This window comes from Coregonus lavaretus (assembly GCF_964263955.1).
Source record: "Coregonus lavaretus genome assembly, chromosome: 3".
Lineage (NCBI taxonomy): Eukaryota > Metazoa > Chordata > Actinopteri > Salmoniformes > Salmonidae > Coregonus > Coregonus lavaretus.
Window position 1 is genome coordinate 53408832 of NC_139990.1, and position 13330 is coordinate 53422161.

At 41.4% G+C, this 13330-nt stretch overlaps 1 protein-coding gene across 1 annotated transcript; it reads left to right on the top strand.

Moving 5' to 3' along the window:
* Positions 1-8418: 8418 nt before the first annotated feature.
* LOC311122063 (C-X-C chemokine receptor type 3-2-like) lies at positions 8419-12670 on the top strand. The gene is made up of 2 exons (XM_084158028.1): positions 8419-8559; positions 9449-12670. The coding sequence occupies exons 1-2, from the start codon at positions 8497-8499 to the stop codon at positions 10565-10567; spliced, it is 1182 nt and encodes a 393-aa protein (XP_084014154.1). The 5' UTR covers positions 8419-8496; the 3' UTR covers positions 10568-12670.
* Positions 12671-13330: the final 660 nt, after the last annotated feature.

Genomic DNA, 13330 nt, shown 5'->3' on the forward strand with positions numbered 1-13330 from the left:
GTTACGGTACTGATTCAAATTTTGGACAGGTACATAGCAACTGTAACGGATTACATTTAGAAAGTAACCTACCCCACCCTGGCTATTGATGGATTCAAGGTGAGATCGTTTTTATTGAGCTCCGATTTGTCAGTGTCAAAGTAACCTGTCATTTCAATAATTTGTGTGGTATGAAAACATTTCCAGTCATGTAAAATAGAATTGCATGAAATGCGTTTATATGAGGCAATTTTTCCTGGACCCTAAGCTACTAAAAATTGTCCCCAATTGTGCAACTTCTGTAAGCGCCTCTACTCTAGTTCTCCATGCCACCACGCAAATGCGATGACATGCATGTAATGTTTTATTATAAATGTACCTCAAAGCTCCCCAGGTCACCCCCCTCTTGCCTCACTTTTTTGTTCCGGCACCTCCCGGTTCAAATATTAAGCACTGAACAAGGTAGTCTAGACTCTAGCTAACCACCATTTACTAAAATATCCACACAGGCCACTAGCCAGCCAACCATATACAGTGGGGGAAAAAAGTATTTAGTCAGCCACCAATTGTGCAAGTTCTCTCACTTAAAAAGATGAGAGAGGCCTGTAATTTTCATCATAGGTACATGTCAACTATGACAGACAAAATGAGAAAAAGAATTCCAGAAAATCACATTGTAGGATTTTTAATGAATTTATTTGCAAATTATGGTGGAAAATAAGTATTTGGTCAATAACAAAAGTTTCTCAATACTTTGTTATATACCCTTTGTTGGCAATGACACAGGTCAAACGTTTTCTGTAAGTCTTCACAAGGTTTTCACACACTGTTGCTGGTATTTTGGCCCATTCCTCCATGCAGATCTCCTCTAGATCAGTGATGTTTTGGGGCTGCCGCTGGGCAACACGGACTTTCAACTCCCTCCAAAGATTTTCTATGGGGTTGAGATCTGGAGACTGGCTAGGCCACTCCAGGACCTTGAAATGCTTCTTACGAAGCCACTCCTTCGTTGCCCGGGCGGTGTGTTTGGGATCATTGTCATGCTGGAAGACCCAGCCACGTTTCATCTTCAATGCCCTTGCTGATGGAAGGAGGTTTTCACTCAAAATCTCACGATACATGGCCCCATTCATTCTTTCTTTTACACGGATCAGTCGTCCTGGTCCCTTTGCAGAAAAACAGCCCCAAAGCATGATGTTTCCACCCCCATGCTTCACAGTAGGTATGGTGTTCTTTGGATGCAACTCAGCATTCTTTGTCCTCCAAACACGACGAGTTGAGTTTTTACCAAAAAGTTCTATTTTGGTTTCATCTGATCATATGACATTCTCCCAATCCTCTTCTGGATCATCCAAATGCACTCTAGCAAACTTCAGACGGGCCTGGACATGTACTGGCTTAAGCAGGGGGACACGTCTGGCACTGCAGGATTTGAGTCCCTGGCGGCGTAGTGTGTTACTGATGCTAGGCTTTGTTACTTTGGTCCCAGCTCTCTGCAGGTCATTCACTAGGTCCCCCCGTGTGGTTCTGGGATTTTTGCTCACCGTTCTTGTGATCATTTTGACCCCACGGGGTGAGATCTTGCGTGGAGCCCCAGATCGAGGGAGATTATCAGTGGTCTTGTATGTCTTCCATTTCCTAATAATTGCTCCCACAGTTGATTTCTTCAAACCAAGCTGCTTACCTATTGCAGATTCAGTCTTCCCAGCCTGGTGCAGGTCTACAATTTTGTTTCTGGTGTCCTTTGACAGCTCTTTGGTCTTGGCCATAGTGGAGTTTGGAGTGTGACTGTTTGAGGTTGTGGACAGGTGTCTTTTATACTGATAACAAGTTCAAACAGGTGCCATTAATACAGGTAACGAGTGGAGGACAGAGGAGCCTCTTAAAGAAGAAGTTACAGGTCTGTGAGAGCCAGAAATCTTGCTTGTTTGTAGGTGACCAAATACTTATTTTCCACCATAATTTGCAAATAAATTCATAAAAAATCCTACAATGTGATTTTCTGGAATTTTTTTCTCAATTTGTCTGTCATAGTTGACGTGTACCTATGATGAAAATGACAGGCCTCTCTCATCTTTTTAAGTGGGAGAACTTGCACAATTGGTGGCTGACTAAATACTTTTTTCCCCACTGTACCATGAGTTAGAATTTTATAAATTTTAGGCTATATTATGACGTTAGTGAGCATTGAAGATAATCACAATCAGTAAAAAAAATACTGAGTTAGCTAATGAGCAGATTCACATCAATCATCAACATCAATTACCAGCTTATAGCCTACCCTCTTTGCCCGATGTCAATCATGTCTTTAGGAGGCACTGTTACCATAGCCTGATTAATCAGAATTAAAAAATATATATATCAATAACATTTTATAAAATCACACCAAATTAGTGCACTGGGCCTTTTTCCTATTTTCTACATTGTAGAATAATAGTGAAGACATCAAAACTATAAAATCACACATATGGAATCATGTAGTAACCAAATAAGTGTTAAACAAATTCTTCAAAGTAGCCACCCTTTGCCTTGATGACAGCTTTGCACACTCTTGGCATTCTCTCAACCAGCTTCATGAGGTAGTCACCTGGAATACATTTCAATTAACAGGTGTGCCTTGTCAAAAGTTAATTTGTGGAATTTCTTTACTTCTTAATGCGTTTCAGCCAATCAGTTGTGTTGTGACAAGGTAGGGGTGATATACAGAAGATAGCCCTATTTGGTAAAAGATCAAGTCCATATTATAGCAAGAACAGCTCAAATAAGCAAAGAGAAACGACAGTCCATCATTACTTTAAGACATGAAGATCAGTCAATCCGGAAAATTTCAAGAACTTTGAAAGTTTCTTCAAGTGCAGTCGCAAAAACCATCAAGCGCTATGATGAAACTTGCTCTCATGAGGACCACCACAGGATAGGAAGACCCAGAGTTACCTCTGCTGCAGAGGATACGTTCATTAGAGTTACCAGCCTCAGAAATTGCAGCCCAAATAGATGCTTCAGAGTTCAAGTAACAGACACATCTCAATATAAATTGTTCAGGGGAGACTGTGTGAATCAGGCCTTCATGGTAAAATTGCTGCAAAGAAACCAGTACTAAAGGACACCAATAAGAAGAAGATACTTGCTTGGGCCAAGAAACACGATCAATGGACATTAGACCGGTGGAAATCTGTCCTTTGGTGTGATGAGTCCAAATTAGAGATTTTTGGTTCCAACTGCTGTGTCTTTGTGAGACCCAGAGTAGGTGAACAGATGATCCCTGCATGTGTGGTCCCCACCGTGAAGCATGGAGGAGGAGGTGTGATGGTGTGGGGGTGCTTTGCTGGTGACACTGTCTGTGATGTATTTAGAATTCAAGGCACACTTAACCAGCATGGCTACCACAGCATTCTGCAGCAATACACCATCTCATCTCGTTTGCGCTTAGTGGGACTATCATTTGTTTTTCAACAGGACAATGACTATTTGACCAAGAAGGAGTGTGATGGAGGTCTGCATCAGATGACCTGGCCTCCACAATCACCCGACCTCAACCCAATTGAGATGGTTTGGAATGAGTTGGACCGCAGAGTGAAGAAAAAGCAGCCATTGCTCAGCATATGTGGGAACTCCTTCAAGACTGTTGGAAAAGCATTTCAGGTGAAGCTGGTTGAGAAAATGCCAAGAGTGTGCAAAGCTGTCAACAAGGCAATGGGTGGCTACTTTGAAGAATCTGAAATATAAAATATTTTTTGATTTGTTTAACACTTGTTTGGTTACTACATGATTCGATATGTGTTATTTCATAGTTTTGATGTCTTCACTATTATTCTACAATGTAGAAAATAGTACAAATAAAGAAAAACCCTGGAATGAGTAGGTGTGTCCAAACTTTTGACTGGTGCTGTATGTTGATACACTATTAGATCAAGCGAAAAGGTTTCCCTCAATTGGATAGAAAAGAAACGCCCAGTCTGAGAGCTTTAAAGATAATATTTTAACCAAAATTTACATAATCACTTTTCAACCTTACTTATGACTAATAACATCAACTAATTACCCATTAATTTAATAAAAAAGTGATTTCCCCACATACCTTGAATAGTTTACCAAAACATACTTTGTCCATTATCTTACTCTCAATGCCCAACAATCTGTTGCTTTTTTTCCTTTGACTAACGTCACACCTCTCATACGGCCCTGTGAGTCACAGTGTTTAGAGGAAGGAAACAGCAGCTAGGAAGTTGCACAATAATAATATAAGCCACCACTCCAAACAGTAACAACCTCAGCATGCTATAATGTCCCTCTCAAATTCAGCCTTGACTCTGCACTGCTTTAAAAATAAGATGTTTTCATTTTGTATATGCTATGTAAAGAGTTTCTACTAAGATTAAGAGCAAAGGTATTGCAGGTATTTTCAGATTATTGCTTCTCCCATTTATGCTCCTGTTTAGTGCCTCTAACCCCACCCCCTTTGTAATATTGAATTTACAACCCAGAGTAAAAACCTCACAGCGTCTTAATTCTTTAGGGAATTGAATAGAGAAAACCTGACAGCTCCACCACCTAACGTAATTTATCTGAACACCTATGACATCCATCCACATCTGAATAAACGAATTGCACAAAAACTATGTGGATTGAGATCATTACCCTCAGTTAGAGGCTGTTGGGCGTTCCAACCAACATGAGAACAATGAGCTGTACAGTGTATTGCATTACACATGGTGACATGCTCTTCTGATACCCCAGCGGTGGTAAAATAAATTAATTAATAAATAAGGTGTGACATTTTCTTCACACTGATGCTCACTTCCCGGTGTGGTTGTGGACAGAAAAAAAAGACAATTTCCTTGCCCCTGTATAATAGTTGCTCTATGACTATTTACGAGCACACCATCTGAATAAGGCCAGATTCTAGATAACAGATATACATGCAGTATCTACAGTGGCTTGCGAAAGTATTCACCCCCCTTGGCATTTTTCCTATTTTGTTGCCTTACAACCTGGAATTAAAATATATTTTTGGGGGGTTTATATCATTTGATTTACACAACATGCCTACCACTTTGAAGATGCAAAATGTTTTGGGGTGTGAAACAAACAAGAAATAAGACAAAAAAAACAGAAAACTTGAGCGTGCATAACTATTCACCTAATTATTTAACTAATTAAGTGACTTCTGAAGGTAATTGGTTGCACCAGATCTTATTTACGCACCACTTTTCCGTTATTAATTATTTTGAATTGTTTGAAAAAAGTTATTTTTTGGATTTCACTTCACCAATTTGGACTATTTTGTGTATGTCCATTACATGAAATCCAAATAAAAATAAAAATTACAGGTTGTAATGCAACAAAATGCAACAAAATAGGAAAAACGCCAAGGGGGATGAATACTTTTGCAAGGCACTGTATGTTTAAGGGAAAGAGTGAGTAAACCAGTAACTCGTATAAATAGCTGATCTCTTCCAGTTCCTTGGGGCGTTGCATGGGTGACAGTGTGAAAGCACCTCAGAGGCAACGCTGTGACCTGAAACAGAGGTACATTTTCTTCATAACCTAACTGCAAGCGATATCAAACCTGCTCAATCTCCTCAGGGGTCCAGGTCCTCAACACGTCAACACTCCGACAGAGAGCAGGTGAGAGGCTTTTACATCAGTAATGATATAATGCAACATATTTGCCTTTAGTTATGTGTAAAGACTTTAACAGATTGTTCTATGCTAGACACTATCTGTCTTTTTCACTATCCTGTTTTTGCAATAGTTCCACCGTGGGGAATATCTTTAGAATGATTTTCATGCTCTTGGAGACTGTGTTGGAGACTGTATCGCATGGCCACAAGGTTTAGAAATAACTGGATATCAAAGTGAGCTCAGAGAAATGCTTACAGAAATCAAAGCATGTCTGATTGTATCCAACAGATTCATATCCACAAACAAAGCAAAGGTTTGTCTGGGTTTTAACCACAATAGACCGCGTCGAAACGGAATAATACCACAGTACAGACAGTAAAAATGCAACTCCTGCAAAACACAGTTTTCACTTCCCCAGATGGGGCAAGTTCAAAACATTTCCCAATGTTATATACTCAATTAGACTGGCAAGCAGTCAGGGATTTGTATATCTGTCTCTGCATCTATTACGCTCATAGACATTTGAATACACTTTATTTCGGGGGCTTTTCTCAATGTTTTGTGTGTGTTTTTTCTTAGAAAGTAGGCTACTGCACTGCATATAAAACATATGTACTGTACATGTGCAATGTACTACATACCGCCAATGTAAGCCAGGAATAAGACCTAGAGATAGACAGAGAAATGTTTTTCTAGTTATGCACTACATGTCTCTGTTGTGTTAGCCACATACACCACCAGTCAAAAGTTTTAGAACATTGACTCATTCAAGGGTTTTTCTTTATTTTTACTATTTTCTACATCGTAGGATAATAGTGAAGACATCAAAACTATGAAATAACACATATGGAATCATGTAGTAACCAAAGAAGTGTTAAACAAATCAAATATATATTTTATATTTGAGATTCTTCAAATAGCCACCCATTGCCTTGATGACAGCTTTGCACACTCTTGGCATTCTCTCAACCAGCTTCACCTGGAATGCTTTTCCAATAGTCTTGAAGGAGTTCCCACATATTCTGAGCACTTGTTGGCTGCTTTTCCTTCACTCTGCGGTCCGACTCATCCCAAACCATCTCAATTTGGTTGAGGTCGGGGGATTGTGGAGGCCAGGTCATCTGATGCAGCACTCCATCACTTAGTAAAATAGCCCTTACACAGCCTGGAGGTGTGTTGGGTCTTTGTCCTGTTGAAAAACAAATGATGGTCCCACTAAGTGGTAGCCATGCTGGTTAAGTGTGCCTTGAATTCTAAATAAATCACAGACAGTGTCAACAGCAAAGCACCCCCACACCATAACATCTCCTCCTCCATGCTTTACGGTGGGAACTACACATGCGGAGATCATCCGTTCACCCACACCGCGTCTCACAAAGACACGGCGGTTGGAAATCTCTAATTTGGACTCATCACACCAAAGGACAAATCTCCACCGGTCTAATGTCCATTGCTCGTGTTTCTTGGCCTAAGCAAATCTCTTATTATTGGTGTCCTTTAGTAGTGGTTTCTTTGCAGCAATTCGACCATGAATGCCTGATTCACACAGTCTCCTCTGAACAGTTGATGTTGAGATGTGTCTGTTACTTGAACTCTGTGAAGCATTTATTTGGGCTGCAATTTCTGAGGCTGGTAACTCTAATGAACTTATCCTCTGCAGCAGAGGTATCTCTGGGTCTTCCTTTCCTGTGGCGGTCCTCATTAAAGCCAGTTTCATCATAGTGCTTGATGGTTTTTGCGACTGCACTTGAAGAAACTTTCAAAGTTCTAGAAATATTCCGTATTGACTGACCTTCATGTCTTAAAGTAATGGACTGTCATTTCTCTTTGCTTATTTGAGATGTTCTTGCCATAATATGGACTTGGTCTTTTACCAAATAGGGATATCTTCTGTATTTCACCCCTACCTTGTCACAACACAACTGATTGGCTCAAACGCATTAAGAAGTAAAGAAATTCCACAAATTAACTTTTAAGAAGGCACAGCTGTTAATTGAAATGCATTCCAGGTGACTACCTCATGAAGCTGGTTGAGAGAATGCCAAGAGTGTGCAAAGGCGATGTGATGAATACTCAGGGAGAAAAAGGTGTAGATTCACGCGCAGAGCGCGGCAGGTGTTTATTATGCCTTCGCAGAAGGCAGGAATCGTGGTCACAGGCAGGCAATGGTCATACACAGGTAGGCAAACAGGCAGATGAAACAAAACTAGGACTGAAGACTATAACTGGTTCTCACAAACGAGCTAGGAAAAGACTTAGTAGAGTCAAAACGAACAATACCTCACAAGGCACAAACAGAAAGAACTGAACTAAATAAGGAGCTGATGAGACCAGGTGAGTAACTAACACAGGTGAAATCAATTAACAAAAATGAAAGACAGGGCTACGTTCACGAACACAAAGAAACAGGGCTGCGTTCAAGAACACAAGGTGAACTAAGAAAATAACTACAGAACCTTACAGCTGTCATCAAGGCAAAGGGTGGCCATTTGAAGAATCTCAAATATAAAATATATTTTGATTTGTTTAACACTTCTTTGGTTACTATATGATTCCATATGTGTTATTTCATAGTTTTGATGTCTTCACTATTATTCTACAATGTAGAAAATAGTAAAAATAAAGAAAAACCCTTGAATGAGTAGGTATTCAAAAACTTTTGACCGGTCGTGTACATTCAGTTTTTTACCTTTTGATATGTCACAATCCCCTTTGGACACAGTCACCGGTTCCTAACAGCTGTCTTTGAATAGGTCTGCTTGGCCTAAAATATGAGAGGATTCGGTTCCTGAATTGCTAACTTCTCCTTTTTAGTTGGTTCAGAGTGGTAAGAGAAGAGAGGAACGTGGGTGAGACTACGAGAAGAATGTCCTGAGTCTGTGAAGGTGTTTCATGTGTTCCGCTGTTTCGTTGGTAACAATGGATCATGTCAAGGCAACCACAGATAATTACTATGTGAGTAACGGTCTTGTTATCCCACATACTGATGAATGTAGTTCTTTATGACCACAAGAGCAATAGATGCTGCAATAAATCATTGGGAGTATGAGACTTTAAAAAACAATTATATTTTACAACAACATGGTTAGTCAAGAAATTTACAGAATCAAAAAAAATATGACAATGTTTAACAATCTGTACATGAATAATTTTATTTTAAAACACTATGTTTAGAGAGTCTGAGGCCATTTAAAATATTGTTCAATATCATAGAAGCTACCTGGTTAAATAAAGGTGAAATAAAAAAATAAAAAAATAAAAACAAGTTTAGGATCTTAATTTGATTACGCTTTTGTTGCTGAGAATTTTCCTGCACCACAGGAAATGCAGATAAACTTTGTGATTTACATAAATTCACTGAAAACCTACACTAACACATGGTTATATTAACATTATTGCACTTTTCATGTAGCCTACTTTTGTCCAGCTAATAGCCTAACCACCGATCAAGCAATATTATGAACTAAACGTTCATATCCTGTTGCTTCAGGATTATTTTGCTGTGACAATATAGGTCAAATTAAGCTCTTACATCTGTAACAGTTACACACATCTAGATGAATTTAGCACTGCATTCTCTTGAGTTTAGTCAGAGATACAAATGCTTCTGTCCTATGAGGAGAATCCAGGGCCTGTATTCATAAAGCGTCTCAGAGTATGAGTGCTAATCTAGGATTGGTTTTACTTTTTAGATCATAACAAGATTACAGTATATGGGCAGGGGGAACCTGATCCTAGATCATCACTCCTACTCTGAGATGCTTTATGCGTATGGACGCAGAACATTGTTGTAGTTAGCTAATCTTCCTTCCTCTCCCTCTCTTTTCCTCTCCTATGTCTCCAGATTGATGACAACAGCTACTACAGCTATTCACCTGAAACAGGCAGCAGCCAATCCAGTGGCGTGCCCTGCAACCAGGATGGCATCATGGACTTCACCCGGAGCTACTCCCCTGTGGTCTACAGCCTGGTGTTTGTGTTGGCGTTGGTGGGTAACATCCTGGTGCTGTGTGTGGTGAGGCGCTACCGCACCTCTCAGACAGGCGGGGCCTGCTCCTTCTCCCTCACCGACACCTTCCTGCTCCACCTGGCCGTGTCCGACCTCCTGCTGGCCCTCACGCTGCCCCTCTTCGCCGTCCAGTGGGCCCGCCAGTGGGTGTTCGGCGTGGCCGCCTGCAAGATTTCCGGAGCCCTGTTCTCTCTGAACCGTTACAGCGGCATCCTGTTCCTGGCCTGCATCAGCTTCGACCGCTACCTGGCCATCGTCCACGCCGTCAGCACCGGCTGGAAACGCAACACCTGCCATGCCCAGATCGCCTGCGCCCTCATCTGGACAGTGTGCTTGGGCCTGAGTGGGGTGGACATCGCCTTCAGACAGGTGGTGAAGGTGGAAGTGGGGCGCTCAGGGGATCATCAGGGCCTGCTGGTGTGCCAGACGGTGTTCACCTACAGCTCAGTCCAGTGGCAGGTGGGGATGCCGCTAGTAAACTTGGTGCTGGGCTTTGGGCTGCCCCTGCTGGTCATGCTCTACTGCTACATCCGTATCTTCCGCTCCCTTTGCAACGCCTCGCGCCGCCAGAAGAGGAAGTCCCTCCACCTCATCGTATCCCTGGTGTCAATGTTTGTGCTCTGCTGGGCGCCCTACAACTCCTTCCAATTGGCCGAAAGCCTGCAGAAGCTGGGCGTGATTAGTGGTGGCTGCCAGTTTGGCCGCACGGTGGACATCGGGATCCTGGTGTCTGAGAGCATGGGGCTGTCACACTGCGCCCTGAACCCGCTGCTGTACGGCTTTGTGGGGGTGAAGTTTAGGAGGGAGCTGACCAGAATGTGGAAGGGGCTGCTGGGCCAGAGGTTCTATCCAGGGATGGAGGGATGGGGAGGACAGAGGAGAACACGGAAGCCCACCGGATCCTTCAGCTCAGCAGAGAGCGAGAACACCTCCTACTTCTCTGTCATGGCATGAGCCAGGCACGTGCACAGTTAGGGATCTACCTGTGCCCAAGCACCTGCCCCTTGCCCTCTCACTTGCAAAGTGCCCTTTTGGGTGGTGGTATAATTATACTTTTTTTGTATACACTTTTTGTTGTTGTTCTGAACCCACAAGTCATCGTAAAGTTGTGAAGTTCTCCACCCCCCCATCCCGTCCATTGGTCTGCCCTGTATAGAGCTTAAGTGCGTCCGGTATCCAAACATGCATGGCTTGAGATGCAGTCACCGGTCGAGTCTGTGTAGCAAGCTACCTAGTTTAAATATCAACAGTATTGCCACAGCAGCATAACATTTGATTTACATCATCATCAATATTTGGTCTGGCCTACAAAGCCTACGCACAGCAGAAAGGCAGAAGACATAGAGAGGAGCAGCTGCATCTACGCTCTATGACCCTCTGACCCAACTCCATTCCTTCATCAGTCGGGTGTTGCACATGTGTGTCAGGGCAGCAGCAACACATGTAGTCTAGACTTTAGCTAACCACAGTATACTAAAATATCCACACAAGCCACTAGCCAGCCAGCCATATAGCATGAGTTAGGAGAGTATGAATATTATAGTATAGTATGAAGTTATTATTTAAGAGAAATCCCAATCAAAAAAAATGCTAGTTAACTATCAGATTTACATCAATCATCAACACAATGATCAGTTGATAACCTTTCCCAATGTCAATCATGTGTTGAGGAGGCACTGCAACTAGCTTGCTTACAATTTTTGATGAGTGAGTGTGTTGTTGGAAAAATAAATAGGCCTATGCTAAAACATGTTTGTTTTTTATCCCTACAGAGGCAGTTAGTGTGTTATGAATTTAGAGACGTTATTATTTTTTAAAGGTGGTTGTCACTAGTTACCACAGCCACAAAGTCAAAATGGTCTATTGTAAAAATTCATAAAAACAAAAATGAGCTTTTTGGTTTTCATTTAAGGTTAGGGTTTGGCATAAGGTTAGCAGTGTGGTTAGGATTAAGGTTAGGTTTAAAATCAGATACGAAGAAGAGAAATTGTAGAAATAGGCGGGGTTTAGCCATAATTATGACTTTGTGGATGTGGTAACTAGTGACGACCCTGAAAGGTCTGTGCGTCATGGCCCTGGTGCGAGAGAGAGGGAGGGGGGATGTGGAGACTGACAGGAAAAGAGAGCGGAAGAGAGAATACAAGACAAAAGGGGACAGGGAGTCGTGAACTAGTGGGAGCTCAAAAGAGGGAACAGAAATGTGAATTGTTGAATGATTGTGAAAATGACAAAAAGGGGAAGAAATACAGATGTGCACATTGTGTCAAGTGAGGAAAACGTGAACGTTATATTGTTGTGATTCGTTCCTCTGGTGCTTCCTGATAGTGGCCTTACTCCTAGTAGCTCAAAATTATGGTGCTTTTAAAGACAACACGTTCTCAGGACGGGGTATTTTTCATATAGTAGTCTATTTTCGCTCTCTTCTTGTAAACACATAGAATTTTGGGGTCATTTTTGTTAATGGGATTCTACTGTCCATCCAATCGCGTAGCCTTCCATGTTAAAACCCCATCTGCCTCTGGTGTGAGCAGCAATGACTGCATAATATGAAGGTGACCAGTAAACCGTTTCTCAAGCTGTTTGGTTTTCTGATAAGTTGAGGACTATCATTTCTGCGAACTGCATCATCTCTTGCAAAAGACTTGAAGAAAAAAAAATGAAACCCACTCCCTCAAAAGAGCCAGGTCATCACTATATGTGTTACTCATATGTTGCCTTGTGGTTTTGAAGGCTGCAAATACTTCTATATTTCAAATTCTCTCAGCAATAATATTTTCTTTGGTTGATTGCTTCATTTTGTCACTTGTTGAAGAGGGGAACCAAAGGTGTCCAAGTTACAGTAAGTCATGACAGACTCATCCAGCTTTACCTATGGCAAACATTCAACATTCTAATTTCTAATGTACTTTTTTAGATGATATTATTATGAATCAGTCAGCACAACAGATATGTACATAGGATTGTATACATTTATTTCTATGTTGAAGAAATTTGAGGCAGTAGAATCAAACATTGGGGGAAATGTACTTTTGATATATCAATAAATAAATGATATGCAAATACCTTGTTACATCTCTGGATATTTTTGGCTATAGAATATTTTAAGGTTAACTTACGTGCATTAATGTAGCCAGTAGTATCAGGAAACATTCAAGTAGTACTTACAAAAACAGGACAATCTCGCCATCTGGTGGACACTGTATAAAACAATTTATGCTTTATTCCTTTCCTTATTCTCTTAATAATATGCCATTTAGCAGACGCTTTTATCCAAAGCGAATTACAGTCGTGCGTGCATACATTTTTGTGTATGGGTGGTCCCGGGGATCGAACCCACTACCTTGGCGTTACAAGCGCCGTGCGCTACCAGCTGAGCTACAGCTGTCGGATACTTTAGTTCTACTTCGAAAGAACCTGGCAGGTGAAAACAAATTCCCAGGCCATTCAACCTGGTCTCAGAGCAATTCGTATTATTCTGTATGTAAATCTAAGACACTCCATTTAGTATGATATGTTATGTTTGGTATGGATACATAAGACAGATGGTTACTTTAGGGTGGTTGGTCGGGGGGATGGGTGGGCGAGATCGAGTCTCATCACAGACAACTTTAGCATTTTAGCTAATTAGCCATTTTTCAACTACTTACTACTCCTTAGCTACTTTGCAACTATGTATAACGTGAATGTCTAGCAACCGAAGGTTGCGAGTTCGTATCT